Consider the following 25,403-nt stretch of genomic DNA (forward strand, 5'->3'; position numbering starts at 1 on the left):
ACGTTTACTCCTGGCGAGCGCTACGGTGGTTCTCGAAGGGGTCTGCGGAGGTCTGGACGGTCGCACATCGCGGGCAATGGAGACGGAGGGTGGGGGGAAGAGCGTTCATATTAAATGTGCGAGTAAGACGATGGCGGACGGTATTCATGAACGACGATCGACGGGCGAGGGCTTCAAGTAATCGCTCGACGTTCGTTTCGGTGGTATCCGAGCTGCTGACCAAGATGAATTACCAACACCAGGGAAACGCACACGCACAAACACAAAATATCAAACACGGGTCAACCATTCACTGGACTCCCAGCTACCGACGGAATTGCAACAAACAGAGATTCGAGAAAAGGGGAGAGATGCCACAAGACGCAGGGGGCCTTGGCCTTGGGGTGTAGTAACCTTTCTTGCCTTTCCTTTCCTCGAGGGGCCCCCAAGTGCCATCACGGACAGGCCGGAATGGCTGTGGGGAGAGACAGGTGCCGCTCAATCGCTGGAGATGTCGAAACGGCGAGGCACTGAGTCGACCTACTCAGCAGTATCAAGCTCATCATGAGCGGTAGGCATAGGGTCCAGGGGTACTACGCAACGTCAGCCATCCGCCCGTCGAAGGGTGTTTCAAATAGACATACCTTTCCTCTCTTCGCCGTTCGGTCCATTTTCACGCTCTTCGTCGCGCCGCTCTCGGTCCTCCTCGCGTCGGTCTCTGTCGTCCTTGGCGTCACGTTCCTTGTCCTCCGGGCTGCGGGAGCGGTCCCGGGAGCGCTCACGGTCTCGGCGATCAGAGTCGCGATCCCGACGATCGTAGTCACGGTCCCGGCGGTCAGAGTCCCGATCATGGCGGTCATGGTCTCGTTCGTACCGGTCATCCCGACGAGGGGAATAGTCACCACGGCTGCGGCGAGGCGATGGGGAACGGCCACGGCGAGGGGGGTGCGGTCCCGACGGCGGTCCCGGTCCCGGCCGGAGTCGAATCTCCAGGACGCCGAAGGCGGCGTACGGGCCCACTAGCGACCAGTTAGATCCCAAATGAACCACTCAAGGGAGCAAGAATCGCCTACCTCGATCTTGAGAAGATCATCGCGCCCAATTCGCTTGTTGTGCATCTCATGATAGGCATCGTCGGCATCACGGCGGCTCTCGTACTCAACGAAAGCGAACCTAAATCCTGCCGTCAGACCAGAATCAAGGGATCTCAACATCAATGCTCAACTTACAGGCGGCTCGATGGGGTACGCGGTGCCGGAATATCACAACGAACGAGACGTCCGTAGCTAGCGCAACTGTCAGTATTTTGCAACCATCATCGCAAACGAAGCAAAGCGGCCATGAAGGACCAATAGCAATATATATCGACGCTGCGCCCCGAGAAACAGGGCCACACGTTTTGGAAGCTTTCCACCCAAACCAACCCGGGCTCCACCGTTTCAGGAGATCGATGGCAAGCAGCTGAGCTTGATTGAGGGGGGCGGCGGGGCAGATGGAAATCGAAGGTCGCGGCTCCAAGGACACGAAAGCGGCGGCACATACCGTTCGAACTCGTAGGCAAGATCGCGGGCGCGGGTGCCATGGCCAAAGCCACTGACATAGAGAGTGGTTCCTGAACGAGACATGATGGCGTTTGGATCGACGGAAGATTGGGGAAGGTGAGGAAGGGAGATGGAAGTGATGAAGAATCAGAAGGGAGGGTTGGGCGAGGAGAACAAAGGGCCGCGACTCCGGCCGGGCAGAGGGCCCGATCGCGCAGAATGGTCTAACATATATGCAGTAGTAGTAACTAACAACAACAATTGAACAGTAATAGTAGTAATTATTATGATTATAGTCATTGATGGTCACAAATGAAATGTTAGAAACATTCTTGATTCAATTATATAGGACTGAGGCCTGCAACGAGCTACATAAGTTACCGGTCGGGCGAGACCGTCAATCTCGGCAGTCCGTCGGGACTATCTCTTGTCTCTCTCTCTCTTTCTCCTCTCGCACGCTCTCTCTCCCTCTCTATCAGCTCATCTGCTTTCGCCTCTCGTTCCTGGCACGTCCTCTCGGTCGCTCCTTCGGTAGACCATCCCCCTTTATCTGCTGCACCTCCTCCCGCGCATTGGTCTCATCCGCGCGGAATCCCACCAGACACTCTCTCACCCAGTCCTCCCCAGGTCCCTTTGGAGGTCGATTTCATGCCCACCCACACAGACCTGGCAGCTCCATCCGTCCCATTGATGCTCCTGTAGATCACCGGGTGCCTCACGCTATTCTACCTTCATGGCCAGCTCGTTGCTAGCAACACAGATCCCCTGTGCTCTCTTTGTTACGTCTCACTTTGTCTAAACGCTGCCCTTCCGATCTTCAGCCGCCCACCACGCAGCGGGAACCACCACAAGCCCGTCGGAAGAGGGGCCCATCCCAAGGCTTCACGTGTTTGGGGGTGCTTCTTTAGAACCTGGTTCTCCCAACACCGATGGTGATCCAGCCAAAATGAGCTTAAATCGCCACGATGCTACTCAGAAAGAGGAGTTGGGAAGTCCCGCAAATCCCAAATTACAGAGCCTGCCCCAATTATCATCATCTCCATCGGCCAAGGTGGGTTGGACCCCGATCGGTTTCATAGAGCGAGGGTGCTGACTGCGCATTAGGAGACCATGGATCGCCGGACCCTTTCTGCCTACGATATAGCCAGAATAAAACTAGCAGAACCCGTCACGGCTGCATTCCTAGCCGGCGGTGTTGCGGGCGCAGTTTCCCGGACACTCGTGTCACCCCTCGAACGACTGAAGATCCTCCTTCAAATCCAAAGTGTTGGTAGGGAAGAATATAAGCTGTCGATCTGGAAAGCCCTTGGGAAAATGAAACGAGAGGAAGGCTGGCGGGGCTTCATGCGAGGGAATGGGACGAATTGTATTCGCATTATTCCCTATTCTGCAGTGCAGTTTGGAAGCTACAATTTCTACAAGAAGGTGGGCGGAATCTGCTTCTGATGTTGCCAGAGACAGGGCTAATGGTTTCCTCAAGTTCGCAGAAACGACCCCGGACGGCGACATCACCCCACTCCGCCGTCTCGTGTGCGGAGGACTCGCCGGCATCACTTCCGTGACGGTCACCTACCCCCTGGATATCGTTCGAACCCGGCTCTCTATACAATCGGCTTCGTTTGCGGACCTTGGCAAGCACGACCAGGGCAAATTGCCGGGAATGTTCACCACCCTGGTATTGATCTACAGAAATGAGGGTGGCATGATTGCCCTCTATCGAGGCATCGTCCCTACCGTCGCCGGCGTTGCTCCTTACGTGAGTTCCGTGCCCGAATTGTCCCCGTGGCGACTAACCCCCCCGCGTTCCAGGTCGGGCTGAATTTTATGACCTACGAATCGGTGCGCCAATATCTGACGCCCGAAGGGGACAAGAACCCTAGTCCTTATCGAAAGCTCCTAGCCGGGGCCATCTCGGGGGCCGTGGCACAAACTTGCACCTATCCATTGTATGTTGCATCTCTCTCTGAGGGGAAAAACCAAAGACAACCACTAACCGGAGTGTAGTGACGTGTTGCGCCGGCGTTTCCAGATCAACACCATGTCCGGAATGGGCTACAAATACAAGTCCATCTGGGATGCAGTCCGTGTGATTGTGACGGAGGAAGGGATGCGCGGCCTGTTCAAGGGGATCGGGCCCAACCTGCTAAAAGTGGCGCCCAGTATGGCCAGCAGTTGGCTCAGCTTTGAGCTGACACGTGATTTCTTCGTGAGTCTGGGGGGTCGAGAAGAGGAAGCATATACTTAGACCGCAAGCCTTTTTGGTTCATTCCGGGTTTCGGAGTCACGTAATCAAAGGAAAGACTATCCATTCGCCTCAGGCATTAATATCACATGACCTATCTACCCGATCGGGCCTAGCGTAGGGCTCAACCCGCACACAGAAATGTCGCCCGTCCCAAAAACTCCTTCACTTCCATCCCGGGTGCCCCGACCGACAAGCCAACCTCCCAGTTCAATCAATACCAGCAGCCATGGGTATGTGTCTACCTCAACTTCTCTTTTCTTCTCCTTCGACGACAATCCCGTCTTATCGGACTGTTTGAATGACTGACTGATCGTGTGTGTGCCATTACAGGTATCGACTTGGACCGTCACCATGTGCGCAACAGCCACCGCAAGGCGCCTAAGAGCGAGAACGTCTATCTCCAGGTCCTGGTGAAGCTGTACCGCTTCCTTGCCCGTATGATTCACCCCTTCGATCCTCGTCTGCTGCACGGCAGACACAGACAAAATTTTCTACGGTTGAGAGCCGCCCGCTGATTGTGGACATTTGAACAGGTCGGACCGAGTCCAACTTCAACAAGGCCGTTCTGCGTCGCCTCTTTATGTCGCGGATCAACCGCCCCCCGGTTTCCCTCTCGCGGGTCGCCTCGAACATCAACGAGTCGCAGAAGGGCAAGACCGTCGTGGTCATCGGTACCGTCACGGACGACAACCGCCTTCTGACCATTCCCAAGCTGTCCATCGCTGCTCTCCGCTTCACCGCCACTGCTCGCGCTCGCATCGAGAAGGCCGGTGGTGAGACCCTGACCCTGGACCAGCTTGCTCTGCGCGCTCCCACCGGAGCCAACACGCTCCTCCTCCGTGGCCCCAAGAACGCTCGCGAGGCTGTGAAGCACTTCGGTTTCGGTCCTCACACCGACAAGGTACGTGTCCTTTGGATCCCTGATGATAGGATATTCTGCCGGGGAATAATACGGGACTTGGCATGCTAACAGTTGAACAGAAGCCGTACGTGGCCAGCAAGGGTCGGAAGTTTGAGCGGGCTCGTGGCCGCAGAAGGTCTCGCGGCTTCAAGGTCTAAAGGACCTGATGAGAACGGTGGTGTGGGCCTCTGGCTGGCCGAGTGAAAGCGTCTCTCGTGATGGGCACATGGTCGCCCCGACGCACTCGCTACTGGAACTTCTTTCTCGAATTCCCCGAGAAACCTACGGTTTTTGTACCTAAAGTGGCAGAACGTCAGTGGTGAGGCTGAGAGATCGGATTACGGATGAAGGGGGAGGCCAGAAGAAAAATACACCAGGCTTGGTCCTGATCTCTTTTATGATTGCGGAATGTTCAAGATTTGTTCTATTTTTTATTCTATGCCTCCTATCTCTCGCTGGTGGGCAGACTCGTATGGATATATTTGCGCCCACCGTCCCCATCGTGGTAATCTCCCGCCCGATGCCCATTGCCTCGGATCAAGTACTTGTAGATTGTCAGGCCCTCCAGCCCGACCGGCCCCCGAGAATGAATCTTGTTGGTGCTGATGCCGACTTCGGTGCCAAACCCAAAACGCATCCCATCCGCGAACCTCGTCGACGCATTCCAGAAAACTCCGGCGCTATCAATACCGCTCATGAACAAGTCAGCGACTTCTTTGGACTCGGTCAGAATGATATCCGTGTGTTTGGACGAATGCGCATTGATATGTGCAACGGCCGCCTCCACAGCCGAGCTCGGCGGATTGGTTGAGGGCACTGTTTTCACGGCCAAGACAAGGTCTAGGAATTCGGTGTTGTAGTCAGAGTCTACGGCAGCCTGTACGAGTGCTGCCTGGTCTTCAGGTAGCATTTTCGTCAAGGCACTTCGTGACGCTTCATCACACCGAAGAGAGACTCCTTTATCCAGCAGCGCCTTGCCAATGGCGGGAAAGACTGATTCGAGAACATCCTGGTGGACAAGTAGAGACTCCAGCGAATTGCAAGCTGCCGGGTAGTCGGTCTTCGAATCCACGATCACCTTGACAGCGGTATCAACATTTGCGTCCGAGTGTACGTAGGCAGAACAAAGACCGTCAGCATGCCCCAGCACCGGGATCTTGGTATTGTCCTTGACGAAGCGAACCAAGTCATTTGAGCCACGCGGGATGACAAGGTCAATCAGTGAATCCTGGGCCAATAGGGACGACACGGCATCGCGGGTCTTCACCAGCTGAATGGATCCTTCTGGCACCTGAGAGCATGCGAGGGCTTCGGACACGACGTTTGCAATAGCCACGAATGATTCCATGGATTCCTTACCACCTACATACATGTCAGATTGATGAGACATTCCATATATTTACAAAAGAAACACATACCTTTGAGGATAGCGGCATTGCCCGACTTGATGGCTAGCGCAGCAATGTTCGCGATGACCTCCGGGCGAGCCTCGAAGATGATTAACAGGACACCGATAGGACAGCTGACTCTTTCCAACGTAAGGCCATCATCGAGAAGGGTCCGCAGGGTTACTTTGCCCACTTTTCGACTTTCGTGTCAGTCTAATCCAATTGAAGACGCATTGCCGCACTCACCTGGATCGGCCAAATCCCGCACGCTCAAGATGCCCTCCAACATGTCATCGTACTTGCCCGGCCGTGAAAGATCAAGTCGTTTGAGCACACTGTGGTTCAGATTGCCACTTTCAGCCGCGCGCGTCGCAGCCTCGACATCCCTAGCATTAGCGGCGAGAATAGTATCCCGGTTCTGGTCGAGGGCGAGGTGGAGTGCCGTGAGGGCTTCATTCCGGGCGGGATTTGATAGTGTCGCCAGGCGACGAGAGGCGAGGGACGCGCTTCCAGCCACATCTGCGGCAGCTGAGTCGGTTAACGACATGGTGTGGGTGGTTTGTGGTTGAGGGAGAGTGTGAGGGAGAATGTTCGGGGCGAGGCGGCGAAAAGAAGTTGAAGTTGAAGTGGGGGGAGGGTTGGCGTGAGTCAGTCCCGGGAGATACAATCAATGTAATAGTCGGTAGTAATAACTATGTACCTTGTAGTAATTAGAATAGTGTTGGGTGAAAGAAGAAGAAGCAGAAGAGAAAAGATCACCTGAGTTGAGTGGTCCTGGTCAACTAGCCTTCCTTCCGTCATCCTACTAGTTACTTTCTTCTGTCCTTCACTCTTTCCCTTCTACACATTCAACCACTTCCCTAGGCCAACATGACCGTCTCCCTCGCAGAGCTCACCTCGGCCTCTGCACGCCTACACAACTACACAGACCTATCCGATGAGCTCTATGACGACCGCATACGCGACCTCGTGGCCTACTTTCGCCATCTGCTCTCCACCGACGCTCTCAGCACCTTCGCCCGCGACGATTCTGTCCTCGACGTACGTGGCATGTTCGGGTTTAGCCAATTTGTTGCTCGGAAGCTAATCCCTTGGATAGAATTTCGATCCATCCGCCGATTCAGTCGCCTTTTTGTTCATCCTGCGGTTACAGATCCAGAACGCCAAGGAAAGGACGAACGAAACACTCCCGGGGGACGTGTGGCCTACGGGAAAGCTGTGGAAAAGGGCCGTACAATTTCTTAAGAACTTCGATCGCGTCCAGGCCAGATATGTGGGCCAGGAATGGCGCCAGCTTGTCGAACTCGCGGGGAAAGCTGCACAGGCAGCTTCACAGGCAAGCTTATCTCGCGGTTAGATCCACTCGACTCGTTTCTGACCATCTATAGCCCTTGCTAGGTGCACGCTTGGTCAGGGATGCTATGCTCCGCCTCGACCCTTCCTGTGCTGTCTTCACCTCGACCCATTTGCTCCTCGTTCGACTCTGCCTGCGCGCTCGGACGTACTCTTGCGCCCTTCCAGTCTTGGATAGACACATTTGTTATTTCCCTGCCCTAGTCGGTCGAACAGATTCCAAAGCTACCCAACCTCTGCTCTGTTCAGAGCACGAGTCCAGCCTCGCTTTCATGGGTGACGCCTCGGGCTTGTCATCCAAACTGTCATCCAAGGATTGCCTGCAATACTTCCTTTATGGGGGCATGATATACATGGCCTTGAAACAATGGCGCAAGGCATTGCACTTTCTCGGGATTGTCGTCTCAATGCCTATTGCCGGCTCCTTGAGCATGATCATGGTGGAGGCCTACAAGAAATGGATTCTAGTGGGTTTGCTTGAGAAGGGAAAGGTAGGTGACGAGATGGGATTCCTCTTGTGAGCTGCGAGTTGCTGATAATAGATGGCCCAGCTATGCTCCCCTCCGAGTTTGACGAGTCCACATGCGGCGAAGATGTATCAGTCCCTAGCTCGGCCGTACATCACACTTGCCCAGTCTTTTGAGCGTGATGATGTCGGAAAATTGAAGGCCGAGGTGAATGCTGCTGAGCATGTCTGGAGCATGGTAAGCTATGGCCGACCTATCTTGATTTTGGATGTTTCAATCTTACTGATGTATCCCCACAGGACAACAACACGGGCCTTGTCGCGCAGGTGTTGAATGCCTTTTATAAGCACACAGTAATCAGACTGGGAAAGACCTTTGCTGCCTTGACCATGGCCGATCTTGCGGAGCAGGCACTCCCTTGGCCTACCACCGAAGAGGACGCCGAGTCAATCATTGCGTCCTTGGTTATGTCGGGTGATTTAGGCGCGCGATTACTCCATTCCCAGAAACGGACTAGCTCGACGATGCTCCGTCTTTCAACCGTGTCACATTTCCCCCGACTGTCGCACGAGATGGAGATGCAGGTTCAACTGAGGAACGAGGGCCGATCATTGAAGACGTTGATGGACAATCTCGAACAGAGCAACCACCAGCTGGGATTGAGTGATGAATATATCGACAATGCGCAGAAGAATCAGTTGTGGGCCGGGTCCGGCGAGATCAACGCGAGCGAGCAGGCTGGATTGGATATGGACGAGGATATCATGGGCGATTTGCACTAAGGCTGCTATCCAATTCAATTATGACGTGATGAACATCTTGAAGTTGGGTGAGATTCTTCGGCCTCCGGCTGTCGTAGATCAAGTCACCTAGGCGTACGTGCCCAGTAGTATATCGATAGGTATATGCTTATAGGGATCGTTATGATCCCTTCCGGTTGTAATACACTGGCATTATTATACTATGGACAAGTTCAAGCCTACCATACTCTGGAGCCGACTGGTGTTGACCCGATTAAACAAGAGAGAAAAGTACATCTCGAAACAAATGGAAAATTCATTAGATCGTGACAGGACGCAGCTGCTAACCCTGGATATTGGCCTGAGTTCCTCCTAAGCAGCATACTTAGGAAATCAGGCCTCACTCTCCTCATCACTCGTGGCCTCAATGTTCTGCTTGTCAGGCTTCAAACCACCTTTTTCCATATCCTCCGAATCGCCCCGGTCGTTGTCACCAGAGTAATTCGGGCGTGGCAGACACTGGCCCTGCTGTGTGAGAGACTGCTCAATCTCCGGAAGTAACGTCACGAGCGCCGCGAATTGGTCCACTGGCATGGAAATGCCCTGCAGGAACGAATCCACCCCAGTCAGTCAGATCAGCGAGAAGAGCGTGGACCACCTACCTTCTTCCCTGGAAGTTCTTGACCGTCCTTCTCGTAGTATTCTCGAACGTTCACCAGTGTCTTTCCTCGGAACGAAGAGACGGTGACACGGCGCATCTTCGAGATCTCCCAGTATCGATCTCCATTGGAGTCCACCTTGCTCGTATCACGAAGGCTGACTTTGGCTTTTTTGTGAGAGTTGTCCTCGACGGGGTCATCCCCCGATGAGCGTTTTCGGGATGTCATGGTGGTTGATGGATTGGGGGGAAGAGAAAGAAAGACGGAGAGATCGAGAGATGCGCGTCAAAGGCGCGCGACAGTGGTCACGCGGTGATAACGAGGTATTATCTACATTACTAATCCTATATACAGACACACAGACAGGCACCGAGTTCGTCTTCAGAGGGCGAGCACCCGCAGGCCCTGCAGCATGACCGAGAACACAAATCCCCGGGCCACCGTGTCCACCTGGAGACTGTCGAAGATCTTCTCCAGCGCTTCCCGGCTGGCAGCCGCACCCATAACACTCGTCAGCGCCTGAGGGATCCCTCTCTGCACGAACAGCTTCCGCGCCTTCTCCCGTAGCCCGGCCTTCTCCTCTTCGCTGGGTGGCGGGGGCCAAGCACCTAGTTCTTCCTCTGTGGGGAGCGCGTTCTCCCGAAGTTTGGTGAGATACTCCCCCAGCGCCTCGTCCGACGTATGGGCCTCGATCATCGAGTCCTGCAGCAGAGTGCGGATCGTCTCCAAGGTCGGGCTTCCAGGACGCAGAATATATGTCTTCGCCGCGTTCAGCAGCGTCCGGCGGATGTTCCATGCAGAGGACAGGGTATAGAGCTCGTTGATAACAGCAAAGATCAGCTCCACTGCGATCTGAGTCTCGTCGGCTGTGATAGGGCTACCCTGCTTGCGGGTTCCTTGAGTAGTAGTAGTAGTTATAGGTTTAGCAGCAGGCTCGCTATGCTCAAGATCTGGCCCGCTCACGGGCGAGGAGGCCTCGGTACTCTCTTTCGGATCTAGCCCCGAGGAACGGCTAGTAGACTCCAGCGAAATGCGGCCGTCTGAATGTGCGAGCGTGGACACAGAGGCCCGAACATCGCCTGTACTTGTCGTCTGATTTGCGCCGTCGGTGATTTCAACGGCCGATGGATCCTTCGAAGGTTCAGCCTTGGTAAATTCAAAGGAAGAATCACTCGGAGAGGGGACCAGCGCAGGAGACCCTCCCGGTTCACTAAATAGCATAGACGTAGGGCGGTCACTAGACTGGCGGTCTACTTCATATGAAGCTGCACGGCTTACGCCGCTGGTGCTTCCAGTGACGGAGAGGGCTTCACTATCAGTTCTCGACGGACTCGGCCGATGGGATGATGGACGCGCAGTGGTACTAGTAGGCTTTCGAGTGTTTCCAGCGACGCCCCCGAATACCCCGGTCACTCCATCGAAGACGGCTTTGCCACCCCCCGCCACGCCCTTGGGAGCATTGGTGAGCGCGCCCAGGACACCCTTTCCCATGTTCTCAAAGGCGGTTTGGTTGGGGAAAGAAAACCCGGGCTTGGCAGCACTGGGCGCTTCGCTGCTGGAGCCGCCATCTCTCTCCAAGAATCGTCGCATGCGGTCGGTTTCGGCAAGGGATTCGTGCTTCAGGGCATCTTGCAGATATTTCTCCAACTCCCGAGCCAGCCCTTGCCTTGTTTTCCCTTTCCAGTGGGGCAGGATAGGGTACCGCTCAGAAAAAGCTTGAATTCGGTTCAGCCGTGAAACGGTCTCGAGCATTTCATGAAGAGACTGAAAATCCGAGTATTTTCGGAATACCATCCACCCAGTGGATCCGCTAGATGCAGGTTCAACCTGTAGCATATAATCCCCCGACGGTCGCGACTTGATGGTTCCTTTGTCATTAGCTGTAGAATTATAATCCACCAATACAAGTGCGCCGTGCAGGGTCAAGTGTGGCATGGAGGGAGAAGTTGGTTGACTGGTGTTAACGTCTCCGTCACTCTTCACTGTATTTGCAACCGACTCCTGTGGTTTGTTGGCACCGAGAGTAGAGATCTCGAGGGGCTGATCAACTTCAGGCTGTCGTTCAGGGTCCAAAATCTGCGTATCTTGAGATGCCATTAGTGCGCTCAACCGCTTTGCCTCGAACATGGCTTCTTCCGTGTCCTTATTCACCTGGCTCCGCCGATTTTCGGTTGGTTTGGGCGTCGAGTCCAAAGTTGGGCTGCTCAGAGAGGCACTGACGCCCTGGTTTCGTGCACCTTCGACACCAGCATCGATCGCATGCATGATTTCAGACTCCCCGTCTTCAAGAAGATAGATGATCCACCCATTGATGAATTCGGGGCGAGCCATGCTAATGACAGTAGACTCGAGGACAACACCTGCGAACACCTCACGACAAAAGTCTCGGACAGAGGAGCAACTGTACGATTTGGACTCGAGGTAGCTGGACAGGATATCATCCGCAATCATGTTCAGCTTCTTGCGCTGCTGTTGCCCGGACAGAATATTTGCCAAACTGCTATCTGGGGATTGCATAAGGTAGTGCTCCACAACCTTCTCGGCTTCCATGGACGGAGAAGGGACAGCGGCAAACGCCGCAGCGAGTTCATTCAGGAACACGATGATGATGGATGAGGAGTTGGTCAGGAATTGGAGGAAGGTGTCCTCGGTTCGCTTGCGCGAGACGTGGGAGGACATGGACGTGATGAAATGAGTCAAGATGCGTCGGCAGGATAGTGGGAACGTCGATTCGGAGGGTAGAATCGGCTCGTACCAGTATCTAAGCTTTGGTTTGAGTTTACATTCCTTGAGCTGCTGAGAAAGGGCCTTACTTCACATAGTCTTTGATAACTGCGTCGGTGAGCGCCTTCAACGCAGCACCCGTCGCGGGCTGGAAGGTCGAGTATTCCAAGTCTAGGCTCGACAAATCCTCCTGCGCATTCAACGGCGCGCTCTCTTCATGTTCAGCCCCTGCAGGGGCGTTCCGAGCCTGCCAGTCGAGCAACCTGTTGGACAACTCCAGCGCAAGCTCTTTGCGCTTGCTGGATTTTCGTGCACGCGACTCTTCGCCGTCCGCATCCTGGCAGGGCCCCTCCCAGGAGGCATGTAGGATGACCCCTACGGCGACTCCGATCAGGAGCAGCCCGATTCTACCGAGTATGATGTAGGTGGCCAAGGCCAGGGCGATGAAAACACCGAGGAGGCTCTCGTTGCTGGACGTGGAGAGGAAGTGGAGAGAGTAATCGATGACTTCCTGGGGTACTGCGACGCCGGCGATGGAGAATTGGGCTGAAGGAGGGTCGCCATTACTGGGCGCTCCCTTGACCGGTGGATCCTGGGATGGCGTGGGCTTGGGGGCATTATTATTATTCTTATCGGACGGATCCATCACGACCCCTTGACAAGCCGGGTGGGCAGGGCGATTCTGGAAGGCAGGCAACGGGGAAGGGAATCAAAGCAGAAGGATACAGGGGGGATAGGGCTCCATTCGGCACCAGGGTTGCAGAAGCTGCCGCAGTGTGTTGAGGTTGGGAGGTGGAAGATTGAAGAAAGAAAGAATGCTCCGACAGGGGATGGATGGATGATTGACTGATTACTTAAATGTTCCCATTCTGAATTGCGCCGCGCCCATCAAGGAGCACCACGCATCTAAAGCACACCGAATGGAGTGGTTCTTGCTCTCCGCCATCCGAGTGAATCCAGCATTCAAAGCACATGAGTGTCACGCTGGAGGTAAAGAAGATGGCGGTATCTATCGATCTATCTATCTATTATTCTAGGATCGCGCCCTCACATACTTGGTGTGCGATCCCTGCGCCACCAGGGACAGCCCAGACTCGGACTTCTTGGAGATGGACACCGTCGTGAAGGCCAGCGATTGGCCGACTTTGTTTGCCCGGCCCTCGATCTCGAGCCAGTCGCCCGTCGTCGCTGTGGACAGGTAGTTGACGTGGATGTCGGTGCTGACCCCCGTAGCATCCAATCCACACGACGCAATGGAGAGACCACCCGCCCAGTCCGTCACAGTTGCCGAGAAGGCCCCATGCAGCGTGCCCTTGGAGTTCAGGTGGCGCGGTCCGACCTGGAGACGGGCGCGGACAACGCCCTTCTCGGCGTCATACACATCAATGGCGTCGAGAAGGAACTCGTAGATGGGGCTGTTGGTGCGCGTCCGATTCCAGACTTTGAGGACCTGCTGGAGTTCGGCGCTCATGGTGAGTGAAGGGGAGAAGGAGTGGTGCGTGGGAGGGAAGAGAAAAGGAGAAGAGAGAGGAAAAAAAGGAAAACTGGGTTTGGGTGCGAACACAACCGAGTCTAGCCCGCTTGGGCGGATCCACTACTACTATACACTTGAACAAGCTACGGGGCTGGACGCCGATGTCGACACCTCCGTGACAGCATCTGCGACAGCATGAAGTGGTTGACATCCTCGTCACCCCAGTAAGTGAGGTGGCTGGCAATGCTAGCAATCAACGAGATGTCGAAGGCGCCCCTGCGGAAAGAGTGAGTTGGTTAGCCAGGACGGCCATGGAATGGAAACGAAGACGTACTCTTGCACACTGTAGTCGACCCGGCCGTTGGCGTTCAAGGCGCGCACTTTGGCATCTTCCAGTCGCAGCTTGCGCTCTTGATCTTCGGCCTTCAGGTCGGTGTCGGGATCCGCCGGGTCGGTTGTCTTCTGGTTATGTCGGTTCTTTTGGAAACCATCGTACAGCGTCTCCAGGTCGGATTCGATCAGGGTCTGGAAATGATTCTCGGATTCTCCTTCCTGGGGGACGCCCGACTGAGTCCGCTTATGGCCAGCGGGATGGCCAACCAATTTCCCGGCATTGGCCTCGTCGGCAGTCAGTCCCAGGCTGCGATTCAGCAAACTGCTGGCCACTCCCGTGGTGAAGTTGGTCCATAGAGATCCCATGCTCTGGCCCATACGAGAACCGAGCACGGAAAGGCTTTGGCCCGAGGCCGTCCAGAGACTCTTCTTGACCGAGGGTAAGGGCTGCGGCTTGAGCGCGGCCATGGCAGGAGAGATGAGTGGCTCGAGACGGTAGCTCACTGGATCCGAGGGGTGGAAGATGTTGTAAAGATCGCGACACCGCGGCGAGGAGAGGATAGTAGAGTTGTCCACCCTCTGGGCTGCGGAACTAATATGGGAGTCCCGTTTAGAAGCACGGGGAGTCCCCAAACTCCCAGGATTGAAATCAACATCCAACGTACTGGTGCGGCTTCTCCCCGGTGGAGTGTATCCAGCAATCGTTTTCCCCTTCAACATCTGGAACAGGGCAATGGGGGAGCCCAAGCAGAAAAATTCTTCGCATTCAAAGTCCAAGGCGTGACTCCCTTCGTCGGAATGGATCGAAGGATTCCCATGTTCATGGGTTGGATGCAGATGATCTGGCTGATGGCACAGGATATCAAACAAGATGGCACTCCCCAAGGAGTGACCGCACAAGCTGACCGAACCCTTGAAAGACGGGTTGCGTTGTTTGTAAAGGTCCAAAATTCGGTTACACTCCTGCTTCACAATGTTGGAGATATGCTCGCAGTATCTACTTTGGTAAAGCAGCACATCCATGGCCAGATCGGAGATCAGGTTTCGCACCGCGGGGACGCTTTCTAGTGTGATATCGCTCAGGCCGGGATACGCGTCGTCTTCCAGAGTGTCTGCATCGGCCAGATCCAGTTCCTTGCGATTCTGTCGAACCCCTCGATAAGGAAAATCCAGGAGATGTCGCCAGCATCTGAATGAATGTAAGCGCGACAGACTGGGGAGGGTCAGGTACTTTGCTACTCACACTGGAAGTACTTGAACTCGACAGTTCCGACTGCTGTCCGGGAATGCGGCATTCAGTGCCTGTAGATCAGGCGATGCTTTATACACCCCCTTCAAGGTTTTGCGAAGGACGTTTACGTCGTGGATGAAGTTAATGCTCTCCAGTCGTAAACCGAGCCGTTGACCGATGCCATGAGTGACCAGAATAAGATGGTCGACTTCTCGTTCTCGATCTTCGCCGTCGATTTCTCTCGAGTCTTCCATTTCCTGCTCTTCTTGCATCCGGGCCTGCTCTTCTAACTCGGCCGGGTTCTGCGGTTCACCGGCTAGAGACGACATTTGTCGCTCCAATGTAGATCTTGGGTTATGGATCGTGCTTTCATCCCCTTCGGACTTTTCTGTCCCCGGCGCTTTCAAAGAGGTCGGTGCTTCAAATTGTTGAGACTGGGTTGAAGAAGGCTCTGGGGCTGAGGGAGCCGATGCTTTTTCTAAATTCTTTGACTCCGGAGTTTTCGACTCAACCGGCTCTTTTGATCGTTTGAGCTCTTGATCACCGCGGATGACTTTGGTACCCGGGATCCCGCCTAACTTTTGATATACGGTTGTGCTAACACGAGACATGAAGTCATCATTGATCACCCACGCGGTCGACGAGTCTTGATAGGCAACGATCCTGTTCATATACGCGCCGAACAGTCGATACTGTTGACGCTCTATGGGAGGAACGGAGGTCCCCGTCCCCGCGGTACCCTGGGAGGAGGCAACAGCTCCTGTGGAGGCAGGCTGGGCAGTGTCATGACCAACCGTGCCACTAGAGTGATCATGCTCGTTTGACTTGGGGGCCGACCTTGCCGATCCTGGCTGCGTCGTGTCTGGTCTCCATGGTCGCACCTTGAGATAACCTTCTTCGAGTTGCGTGGCGAGATTTTCTTCGCATGGCTTCAGCGTGGACCCATCTTGGAAGAACCATGTGCCCCGACGGACCTCGTAGACGGGGCCAACCCAGTATGCGGGAGCCAGCTCCCGTCGTTCCACGTCCACATCGAAGAGGAAGTCCTCATTCACGGGCACTTTTGTCGACACCTCAGTTTCATTCGAGCCCGGAGTGTCGCTTCCCTCGCGGGTATCCTCAACCTCAGCGAGTCGCTGAAAGGTTGCCTCAATCGACTGCGAGTCTTTGATTGAGAATGGAATGAATTTTTTCGGCAGGGGTAGCGCTTTCTGATCGGGATTCTTTTCCCCCAGCAGAGCGGGTTTGCGCTTGGGTGAGTCCACCGCGTAAAACCATCGCACCTTCAGTGGGGGGCAATCCCGAGGGTAGAGACGCGCACTCAGTTTGTGCCGGTGTGTCACCGTGTGGTCCTCGCCCTGGGAACGTTGGAGGACTTCTTGCCCATGTTGCTGCCCCGACTGCGGCGTCGACGCACGCGGGGTCCCCCAGGGCGAGAGGGAGCCCAGGAAGGATTTCTGCTCGACACCGGCCATGGTGATCGGGCGAGCCCGGCAGAGGGTGAAGCGAAGCAGCGTGAAGGCAATGGCGGAGGTAAGTAACAGAGAGTATGAATAGTGTGTTATTCAGAAGACTACTGATTTGTTCCTGTTGGCCGCAGACCCGATCTAGACGCATGACGTCATTTTGTTTGGTAGGCTTCGTGGTTGGCTAGGAGGGTATTAGGTAGATAGATAGATAGATAGATTTATAGAGTAGATATATATATTTCCCGTAAAATCACTGGTGAAACAGCTAATGTGTCGGGTAGTAGTAGTGGTAGAATGAGGGAGACTGGAAAGAAAGGAGCAAACGTCATTCATTATTGTACGCTCACTATGGTCATGGGACGGAGAGGTACTTGGAGGATACTTGTTTTTCCGTGGGTTGGGAGGTAGGTATTAAAGTACCGCTAAAGTACCCACCCCGTACTGCCATACATACCATTACGGCTGACTGCCAGGCTCCTTCCATTATTCTCCCCCCCACCAAAGTATACCTAGCCGTCCCTGCACTGCCCACCAACTTACCTCCTTCCCTTCCCATTGTCTCTTCCCTACCACCTCTACACTTCTACCCACCTCGAGAGACCTACTGAGCCCGTCTCTCTTTTGGACTGGCAGGTTGTTCCTCCACCATGAATGTCCTCAAGCTTCAGAAGTGCGTCGTTGTCCCTGCCCCGTTCCCTCCGGATGCTGCTGACTGTGACATGGTGGCTCCATTGTAGGAAGTTCCCCCAGCTCGACCAGGGTGAGATCTTCTCTCTGCAGGATGCTTTTAATCGACTGGATGTCGATGACCGGGGCTATCTGGACGAATCCGCCGTGATCAAGGCCGCCCAGCAATCCGAACGGCAGCCGTACGACGTCGTGCGCCAGGCGTTGAAGAATGTTGAACTCGATAGCTCCCGACGGGTGGAGCTCGAGGACTATATTGATGTAGGTGATAACTCCCAGCTGGTGACGCAGGCGCTAAAACCGAGTTAGCTGGTATCGAGGCTTCGTACAGCACCGGCTCCCGCTGCCGCCGCCGCCGCCAGTCCCGCCGCGGTGATCCAAGGGGCCGCAGCGGGCGCAGGTGCGGGCGCTCGCGGCCACGCTTCCAAGGGCAGCGTGGGAGGCCGGATCCATGTTCAGGGCTCTTCGGCCAACGTCACGCATACGATCAACGAAGATGAGCGAACCGAGTTTACAAGACACATCAATGCCGTTCTCGCCGGCGATCCAGATATCGGCAATCTCCTACCTTTCCCCACGGACACCTTTGAGATGTTCGACAAGTGCAAGGATGGATTGGTGTTGGCGAAGCTGATCAACGACAGCGTGCCCGACACCATTGATGAGCGCGTCTTGAACAAGGCAGGGAAGAAGATCAAGGCATTGAACGCTTTCCACATGACCGAGAACAACAACATCGTCATCAACTCGGCCAAGGGTATCGGTTGCTCTGTCGTCAATATCGGCAGTGGCGATATCATTGAGGTCCGCGAGCATCTCATCCTGGGCCTGATCTGGCAGGTTATCCGTCGTGGTCTTCTCGGCAAGATTGATATCAAGCTCCACCCCGAGCTGTACCGGTTGCTGGAAGAGGATGAGACCCTAGAGCAGTTCCTGCGGTTGCCTCCGGAGCAAATTCTGCTCCGTTGGTTCAATTACCACCTCAAGAATGCCAAGTGGGAGCGAAGGTATGGCTGATTTGAGCCCCGATGTGCTGTAGCTGGGGGGAAGATTGCTAATTTTCGTGGTTAGAGTGACGAATTTCTCCACCGACGTGAAGGATGGCGAGAACTACACTGTTCTCCTGAACCAATTGGCCCCCGATCTCTGCTCCCGCGGCCCTCTCCAGACCAGAGACCTGCTGCAACGTGCCGAACAGGTCCTTACGAACGCCGAAAAGCTGGAATGCCGCAAATTTTTGACCCCGACCTCTCTCGTCGCTGGAAACCCGAAACTGAACCTTGCCTTTGTTGCCAATCTGTTCAACAACCACCCCGGGCTGGAACCGATTACCGAAGAAGACAAGCTGGAGATCGAAGACTTTGATGCTGAGGGTGAGCGTGAAGCCCGAGTCTTCACCCTGTGGCTGAACTCTCTGGATGTTCAACCCGCGGTGAACTCGTTGTTTGATGACCTGCGTGATGGCAGCGTCCTGCTACAAGCGTACGACAAGGTCATTCCCGGAAGTGTCAACTGGAGGCATGTCAACAAGCCCCCAGCGTCTGGTGGTGAGATGATGCGGTTCAAGGCGGTAGAGAACACCAACTATGCCATTGAGCTCGGAAAACACAACGGTTTCTCTCTGGTTGGGGTGCAGGGCGCCGATATCACCGACGGCCAGCGGACCCTCACGCTGGGTCTGGTGTGGCAGCTGATGCGCCGCGACATCACCAACACTCTCTCTGCTCTTGCACAGCGGCTGGGCAAGCGGGAGATCACCGATGCAGAGATGATCAAGTGGGCAAATGAGATGTCCCGCAGTGGTGGCCGCACATCCGCGGTCCGCAGCTTCAAGGACCCGTCCATCGGGTCGGGAGTGTTCCTGCTCGACGTGCTCAATGGCATGAAGAGCAGCTACGTGGACTATGACCTGGTGACTCCCGGAAAGACCGATGAGGAGGCGTATGCCAACGCCAAGCTGAGTATCAGTATTGCTCGCAAGATGGGAGCCACCATCTGGCTAGTGCCGGAGGATATCTGCCAAGTGCGGTCTCGCCTGGTCACTACTTTTATTGGTGAGTGTTTTGGTTTCCCATTTTTATGATGATCTGCTGACCCAGTATCACAGGCTCTCTCATGGCTACATACGAGAAGATGTAGACAAATCTTCAACAGTCTGATCGTACCTTTTATTGGCAGTTTACAGTTTGCCCCACGAGCTTTCGCGGGCATCTACCTCGGAGGGTGGTGTCATGCTCTACGGACCTTGTTGGCGGGGAGGTTCTTTCTGTTTTACTCTACGTTTCACTGCATGTACATCCTCTCTCCGCTGTACTTGAAAAACAAATCACCCCAGATACTCTGAGAAAGATGTGGCTCGAACCGCCCGTTATCCTTTTATGCAAAAATGAGTGACTTCTGTGTTATCGCGGCTTGAAAGTATATGGACAAGTTCATAATCGCCAAATGACTAGACAAGCAGCCTACAGGTACTGGTTGAACCAGGTCACGGCCTGCGTAAAGGCAGACTCCTTGGCAAACTTGTTTTCCGGCTTGGAGATGTCCGCGCGAACGGCGAAACCATGCTCCACGCCGGAAAACAAATTGATCTGGTAGGGCTGGCCCACCTTGGCCAGGATCTCCTCCGACTCATGGCGTTTGGGCGCGGGGAAGATCGAGTCGGTTTCTATTTTGACGCAATTAGAGCTGGTCAGTCATAGCGAAGGACACCGAGACTTACCAGCAGCGGCAATGGACAGAGGGCCCTTGATCGCCTTGAGCTCGTCGGCCTCAACGAAGCTGGGGTGAGCAACATAGGCGACATCAAACAGGCCTGGCTGCAGCGATCGAACCGCGTATTTAGCCTAGTCAGAACAGGTGGATGAGCGAATATCCTCTAATTAATAAGGTTGAATATCGACGAACTCCAAAGCAGTAGCCGATAGCACCGACACGCTCACAGCCCATGCTGTCGCGCATCTCCTTCAGCACGCCCTTGATCACGGGCTCGACGCGGTCCGGCAGGTGGCCGGGGGGCCATTGAGCCAGGCCATAATATCGAAACCGGCCGGGCGGTTTAGCGGGACTGGGTCACCGTGGAATAGATCGGGCATGACGACAAACAAGCCATTCGCGGCCAGCTGGTCGGCGATCAGCTGGGCGTTGATGAAGCGGTGGCCGATCACGTCGGTGAGCAGCAGGATGGCGCGCTTGGTTGAGCCATCCGCCGGGCGGGCAATGTAAGACTCGACTGGGGAGAACGAGTGAGCAGTCTACCACTGAAACTAACAACATCTACTCCATACCATTGGCGATCTGTTGGAATTGGCCTTGAGCTTCACCTTCGTGCTTGACGCCGACGGTGCAGCAGGCTCCGGGAGGGTTAGAAGCCATGATGAATGGAGAGTTGGGGTTAACAGCAGTGAGGTGTAGGTTGATACGAGGTGACGAGGCTAAGAGGGGCAGATGTCTGGAGAGGTGGGGCCAGCCAGATTCATGCTTATCAAATAATCAGATACAGGCTGCACAGCAGACTCGGCCCCGTGAAGATGCCTAACCAGAAAATAACATTTCCAAGCAGGTGCTGGCCGCGTAGGAGCCGGGTGCGGCTCAGAGCTACGAGGGGCAGTTGGCACATCTGGAGGATAAGCAGGTAGCCACGGAGGCGCCGAAACAGACACAGCATGATCAGCTCGTGCACGCAGGCGGAAAGAAAAAATGTCATGAGACTGGCGGACAGCCGCGATAGCTGGAACGTGCTGATGGAGCTGTGGTAGACATGCCGCAGCAGGAAGCTGTGCACCGGGCGGTTCCAGTCGCGCGCAAACTGGTCAAACGATGTTGAATTCCACCAGGCCGCGTAGAACCCGCGGTCCGCGAATCGGGTGATTTCAGCGACAGCATTGAGCTGGTGTGTGGTTAGCAGGGTAGCAAACGGGCCGTTCTCTCACTTACCACACACTCCCAGATCAGATAGAAGGTCAGGAGGTACTCCATCATGAAAGGGAACAACAGGTCGCTGAGCACCCAGGGGAATTCCTGCATCCGCTGCTGGACCGTCATCCCAGCCTCCTTCATGCGCACGGTATACATGACCACGGGGTAGATCCACGCCTGCGACACAGCAATCATTACCACGATGATGCCAAACGTGGCGGCCGTCTTCTCCGCCACGTAGAGCCAGTCAATGCGCTCGGTGCGCGGGTACTCGAGCTCATAAACCAAGGTAGGCAGCGTATTGAAGTCGCAAAAGTCTTTCAGAGTCAGGTTGCGCGGGTAGTAGTTCTTGGTCAAAGAGCATTTGCCCTGGAGCACGTCCGATAGTAGGTCAATTTCATATCGGAGCAGCCTGGTCAAAGATTGCACCTGAGGTGAATCCAGCGGGGTTCCTGTCTCCATGGTCTTGGCCAGAGAGACGAGCTCTTGATCCAAGTTGGGAGGTTTGGACAGGCGGCTATGGTCCTCCCGTTCGAGATCTGCGATGTTCTGGAGGTCGGTCTGCTGGATGATGGATGCCTGGCCTTGTGACGCAGAGCTGTCCGGGCCCTGCTCTTCCAACTGATGCAGTCTTGATTGGAGCAGTTCTCGCTTTTTATATAGCTCCGACAAGTAGCCGTTATAGGAAGCATAGCTGTGCTGTTTCATTAGAATTGTCAACGAGTGTAGAACGATGAAAACGGTATGCGTCCATGGCCAATCGCGATGATAAGTCCACCAGATTGCAACACCCAGGTATGACGCTTGCCAGATCTAGCATTATATCAGCGTGAGCCCGCGGAAGCAGTCGCAAGGTCGGACCTACATGTTGAATAATCCATCCAGTCCCGCTCCAGCGGAGATATCCCTTCAGTACAGCCCACTGGAGCACCAGACAAAGCGCCGGGGACCAGCACAGCACCAAATCGGTCACTCCGAGGACCAGGACATCTTTATCGAACATGAGGCGCAGGATCTCATTCTTGCCCCAGAGTGTGCCGTAGGCCCGCCAGTTATTGGCCGCGACCCTGACCAACAAAAGAACTACCCCCAGCCAGAAGAGGACAAAGAAGCCACGGAACTGCGACGAGGTAAACGTGGGGTTCTGGCGGTCGAAGGTGCTGAGCTGCCGGGTGAACGTCAGGTCCCGGAAGCGGAAGCGCCCCTTCCAAGACACGCCCGGGTTCTCTAAATGGATGTCTAGGATTTCCTGGAGCATCTCAGAATCCTCGGTAGTGAGTAGATACTGGCCGGCGCGGTTGGTTTCGCGCAGCTTAACGGGCACGCGCCTGCGCGGGCCATCGTTTTCTGATGAAAGCTGGCCCTGGACCAAGGGCCAGGGCGAGTGATTATTGTCTGGATCCCGAGTCATGGTGTTGGTGAGAGAGAGAGAAAGATGAACATACTAACTACGTATGAGGGAAGGAAGTCATGATGATGATGATCTGTTGCCCGTTCGCATGTTGGGTTGTGGTTGGTTTGGCCCGCCCGAGCTTCTTTACTTTCTTTACCTTCTGTCTCATTCTTCCTTGCTGCAACACGCTGTTGCAACAACATCCCAATTACTTAACCACCGTAGATGATGCGTCGCAGATGCAAGTCCCAGCAGAGACCAACAACGGCAATGTCCAAGTGGAAGTTTCCTCGCCACCAGTGAACGGCAGCCAACCACCCCCAACCGGAAGAGGAAGACAGCCTGCCAGATGCACCCAACCTGGAACGCACGACTCCTGCGATAAAAAGCTTCCCTCAAATTCCTCGAGTGTGTTTCCCTCCCTCCTACTCCGCTCAATCGTCGAGCTGCTCCCGCCCCAATGACATACCCTCTCCCCTCCCATCCTGGGCTCACCTCTCTTAGTTTTCTGACATCCCCCATCGTCGAGATTGTGGTCGGCCAAGGCGACAATGAGACAGTTCTGACCGCTCACCAAAGCCTTCTCTACGACTCACCCTTCCTCTCGGAGTTAGTCTCCAATTTTGAAGCTTCCGGCCCGGTGAGTCTCCGCCTCAGCACGATGTCTAGATCAAAAGGTCCTAATACATACTGTGATGGCTGGATATAGCGGCGCATCCACCTACCAAACGAAAATATCGAAGCCTTCGGTTGCTTCCTGCAGTTCCAGTACACTCGTGACTACTCTGTCTCATCAACCGGGAGTCCAGGCCCCGGTGCCGGCGCAGACGAGTCGGAGAACCATCTACTTCGGCATGCGTGGGTCTACACACTGGCCGCGAAGCTCGGCTTGCCAGCCCTGAAGAACTTGGCCCATTCCAAAATCCACCGGGTCAACTCTACCCCCCGCGGCGAGCTCTTGTATGCCCGCTATGTTTACACCACTACCCCGGCGGTCGATGTCATGCTTCGAAAGCCCATTGCGAGATTCTGGGCCTCTCGGAGCCCGATCCGGCGGCATGAAGTAGAGGATGATTTCAAAAAGCTGTGCATTGAGGTTCCCGAGTTCGGGTTTGACGTCCTGACCCTTGTTCTGGACAAGACAGAAAAGAACAACCAGGGTAATGTGGAGGCCGGCGCCAAAGGGAGCGCGCGAAAGCGCCTACACAGTAGTATTTGAGCCTGATACAATCTGCATCTGATGACAATATGTCCCGTGTTCTGCACATTGAACTATGATCCGTGTTTGAAGAAGATCTCATCAGTCTACTAGTGAGACCACCATATGTGCACATTACATGAATTTTGTGAGATCCATGAAATCGTTCTACTGAGCCAAACCCTCCACCTCGGCAGTCTCCTTTGGCGCCGTTGTCAGATTGTCATAACCGTCCTTGGTGATGTGGACGTTATCCTCTATCCGAACACCTCCCACACTCCAGTATCGCTCCAGGACGGCAGCGTCGATGTACTTGCCCAGCTCCGGGGACTTGAGGACGGGGTCAATGATGAATCGACAGAAGTAGATCTGGTGCACATGGAGTTAGCCCAAGTCATGGAAACACGCCGCGATAAACTTACCCCTGGCTCCACGGTGATCACCGAGCCCGCAGGCAGATGGCCGCGCACACGGAGGTAGCGGAACATCTTGTCCTGATCCTCGTAGTTGGCATTGCCACCGGTGTCGTGGGTATCCATGCCCAAGTAGTGGCCAAGACCGTGCGGGAAGAAAGCGACGCTGACACGTTTGTCGAACAGCTCATCCTCTGAGCCACGCAGGATACCTAGCTTCAGCAGGCCACGAATAGCCACGCGGTGCGCATGCGCGTGCACGTCATCCCACAGCACGCCATCCTTCAGCATGGCAATACACTCGTCCTGCATCTGGAGGACAATCTCATAGATCTGGCGCGTCTCGGGCGCGAACTTGCCCGACAGGGGGATCACCCGCGTAATATCAGCACAGTAGGTCTGATACTCACCACCGGCATCAATGAGAACATTGTTCTTGCGTTTCTTGGTGATGGGATCAATGAGGCTCTCATCGTTCTTGACGTAATGGAGGGTGGCGCCACCCTCACCACCCGCGACGATGGGATGATACGACATCTCGCGGCAGCCATTGGCAATGGACGCCCCAATAAAAGCAGCCTCGATCTCACGCTCGTTGGTTGCCGTCTTGGCCGCCTGGATGGCGGCAATATGGGCCTTGGCCGATATCTCGTTCGCCTTGCGCAGGAGAGCAATCTCGTAAGCATCCTTCAGCACACGGGTATCTTCAATGGCTTTCTTCAGAGCCCCCGTATTCGTCTCGGCGAAGCCCTGGAAACTCGTGCCCTCCGAGACCTGCTCGCCAATGGCAAAAGCCACGGTCTTCCCATCCTGGGCTGCCGCGATCGCCGCCAGCGTGGCATTGACGTCGGTGGTATATAGAGCCCGATCAACATCGTACTGCTTGACGGCCTCCTCCGGCGAGAGAGGCAGACCCGACCAGATGACGGATTCGGGGTCAACGGGTGGAATGAAGAGGGTCAGCTCGTCCTTGCGGATATCATATGCCACGTAGGAATCTGGCAGAAGACAGCCGGTGAGGTAGAAGAAGGGACGGCGTTGCCTGCGTGTGCATCAGTCATAGGCCACAGCAAGCTCGACAGGGTGGGGGGGAAAGGATACCGGAAGGGCATGGACTCGTCACTGTCCTCAATCATGCGGGTCTTTTGCGCCTCCAGATAGATCAGGCCGGCGGCACCATTCTGAGCCTTGAGGGACTCGGCGACGCGACGGGCATGAGCCTTGGCCGGGTACTTGGCCGCGAGGATCTTGTCTACCGAGGTCATTATTATGGTGTGGGAAGAAGAATCACGG

At 55.0% G+C, this 25,403-nt stretch overlaps 14 protein-coding genes across 14 annotated transcripts; 4 read left to right on the top strand and 10 right to left on the bottom strand.

Moving 5' to 3' along the window:
- Nucleotides 1–4: 4 nt before the first annotated feature.
- N7510_008671 (RNA-binding protein) lies at nt 5–1,604 on the bottom strand (the record flags this gene model as incomplete). The annotated part of the gene is made up of 7 exons (XM_056980596.1): nt 5–215; nt 524–572; nt 624–705; nt 762–998; nt 1,053–1,152; nt 1,209–1,265; nt 1,522–1,604. 7 exons carry the CDS (start codon nt 1,602–1,604, stop codon nt 5–7), a joined length of 819 nt encoding a protein of 272 aa, XP_056830805.1.
- Nucleotides 1,605–2,466: 862 nt separating this feature from the next.
- N7510_008672 (putative mitochondrial carrier protein) lies at nt 2,467–4,824 on the top strand (the record flags this gene model as incomplete). The annotated part of the gene is made up of 8 exons (XM_056980597.1): nt 2,467–2,571; nt 2,625–2,945; nt 3,001–3,276; nt 3,330–3,466; nt 3,525–3,679; nt 4,096–4,200; nt 4,299–4,666; nt 4,747–4,824. 8 exons carry the CDS (start codon nt 2,467–2,469, stop codon nt 4,822–4,824), a joined length of 1,545 nt encoding a protein of 514 aa, XP_056830806.1.
- Nucleotides 4,825–5,111: 287 nt separating this feature from the next.
- Nucleotides 5,112–6,601, bottom strand: N7510_008673 (glutamate-5-semialdehyde dehydrogenase; the record flags this gene model as incomplete). The annotated part of the gene is made up of 3 exons (XM_056980598.1): nt 5,112–6,028; nt 6,085–6,246; nt 6,301–6,601. 3 exons carry the CDS (start codon nt 6,599–6,601, stop codon nt 5,112–5,114), a joined length of 1,380 nt encoding a protein of 459 aa, XP_056830807.1.
- A 323-nt stretch (nt 6,602–6,924) lies between these two features.
- Nucleotides 6,925–8,656, top strand: N7510_008674 (putative COP9 subunit 3; the record flags this gene model as incomplete). The annotated part of the gene is made up of 5 exons (XM_056980599.1): nt 6,925–7,095; nt 7,154–7,406; nt 7,453–7,898; nt 7,950–8,111; nt 8,174–8,656. 5 exons carry the CDS (start codon nt 6,925–6,927, stop codon nt 8,654–8,656), a joined length of 1,515 nt encoding a protein of 504 aa, XP_056830808.1.
- A 351-nt stretch (nt 8,657–9,007) lies between these two features.
- Nucleotides 9,008–9,501, bottom strand: N7510_008675 (transcriptional coactivator p15/PC4 family protein; the record flags this gene model as incomplete). The annotated part of the gene is made up of 2 exons (XM_056980600.1): nt 9,008–9,217; nt 9,277–9,501. The coding sequence occupies 2 exons, from the start codon at nt 9,499–9,501 to the stop codon at nt 9,008–9,010; spliced, it is 435 nt and encodes a 144-aa protein (XP_056830809.1).
- A 153-nt stretch (nt 9,502–9,654) lies between these two features.
- N7510_008676 (uncharacterized protein) lies at nt 9,655–13,468 on the bottom strand (the record flags this gene model as incomplete). Its single annotated transcript, XM_056980601.1, has 3 exons — nt 9,655–12,034; nt 12,087–12,604; nt 13,049–13,468. 3 exons carry the CDS (start codon nt 13,466–13,468, stop codon nt 9,655–9,657), a joined length of 3,318 nt encoding a protein of 1,105 aa, XP_056830810.1.
- A 146-nt stretch (nt 13,469–13,614) lies between these two features.
- On the bottom strand, nt 13,615–16,510 carry N7510_008677 (DDHD family phospholipase; the record flags this gene model as incomplete). The annotated part of the gene is made up of 3 exons (XM_056980602.1): nt 13,615–13,747; nt 13,806–14,993; nt 15,048–16,510. 3 exons carry the CDS (start codon nt 16,508–16,510, stop codon nt 13,615–13,617), a joined length of 2,784 nt encoding a protein of 927 aa, XP_056830811.1.
- Nucleotides 16,511–17,151: 641 nt separating this feature from the next.
- On the top strand, nt 17,152–19,330 carry sac6 (fimbrin; the record flags this gene model as incomplete). The annotated part of the gene is made up of 5 exons (XM_056980603.1): nt 17,152–17,174; nt 17,242–17,452; nt 17,501–18,198; nt 18,263–19,245; nt 19,299–19,330. 5 exons carry the CDS (start codon nt 17,152–17,154, stop codon nt 19,328–19,330), a joined length of 1,947 nt encoding a protein of 648 aa, XP_056830812.1.
- Nucleotides 19,331–19,653: 323 nt separating this feature from the next.
- Nucleotides 19,654–20,137, bottom strand: N7510_008679 (uncharacterized protein; the record flags this gene model as incomplete). The annotated part of the gene is made up of 3 exons (XM_056980604.1): nt 19,654–19,856; nt 19,911–20,034; nt 20,096–20,137. The coding sequence occupies 3 exons, from the start codon at nt 20,135–20,137 to the stop codon at nt 19,654–19,656; spliced, it is 369 nt and encodes a 122-aa protein (XP_056830813.1).
- A 32-nt stretch (nt 20,138–20,169) lies between these two features.
- N7510_008680 (Hydrolase tropI) lies at nt 20,170–20,563 on the bottom strand (the record flags this gene model as incomplete). The annotated part of the gene is made up of 2 exons (XM_056980605.1): nt 20,170–20,420; nt 20,512–20,563. The coding sequence occupies 2 exons, from the start codon at nt 20,561–20,563 to the stop codon at nt 20,170–20,172; spliced, it is 303 nt and encodes a 100-aa protein (XP_056830814.1).
- Nucleotides 20,564–20,672: 109 nt separating this feature from the next.
- Nucleotides 20,673–21,814, bottom strand: N7510_008681 (Sterol O-acyltransferase ACAT/DAG/ARE; the record flags this gene model as incomplete). Its single annotated transcript, XM_056980606.1, has 2 exons — nt 20,673–21,077; nt 21,128–21,814. The coding sequence occupies 2 exons, from the start codon at nt 21,812–21,814 to the stop codon at nt 20,673–20,675; spliced, it is 1,092 nt and encodes a 363-aa protein (XP_056830815.1).
- An 8-nt stretch (nt 21,815–21,822) lies between these two features.
- On the bottom strand, nt 21,823–22,517 carry N7510_008682 (uncharacterized protein; the record flags this gene model as incomplete). Its single annotated transcript, XM_056980607.1, has 2 exons — nt 21,823–21,919; nt 22,030–22,517. The coding sequence occupies 2 exons, from the start codon at nt 22,515–22,517 to the stop codon at nt 21,823–21,825; spliced, it is 585 nt and encodes a 194-aa protein (XP_056830816.1).
- A 442-nt stretch (nt 22,518–22,959) lies between these two features.
- Nucleotides 22,960–23,718, top strand: N7510_008683 (uncharacterized protein; the record flags this gene model as incomplete). The annotated part of the gene is made up of 2 exons (XM_056980608.1): nt 22,960–23,139; nt 23,209–23,718. 2 exons carry the CDS (start codon nt 22,960–22,962, stop codon nt 23,716–23,718), a joined length of 690 nt encoding a protein of 229 aa, XP_056830817.1.
- Nucleotides 23,719–23,865: 147 nt separating this feature from the next.
- On the bottom strand, nt 23,866–25,375 carry N7510_008684 (aminopeptidase P family protein; the record flags this gene model as incomplete). The annotated part of the gene is made up of 3 exons (XM_056980609.1): nt 23,866–24,066; nt 24,120–25,152; nt 25,212–25,375. The coding sequence occupies 3 exons, from the start codon at nt 25,373–25,375 to the stop codon at nt 23,866–23,868; spliced, it is 1,398 nt and encodes a 465-aa protein (XP_056830818.1).
- Between the last annotated feature and the right edge of the window lie 28 nt (nt 25,376–25,403).

Source organism: Penicillium lagena, assembly GCF_028827675.1.
Source record: "Penicillium lagena strain IBT 129212 chromosome Unknown utg000006l_segment0_segment0, whole genome shotgun sequence".
Taxonomy (NCBI): Eukaryota; Fungi; Ascomycota; class Eurotiomycetes; order Eurotiales; family Aspergillaceae; genus Penicillium; species Penicillium lagena.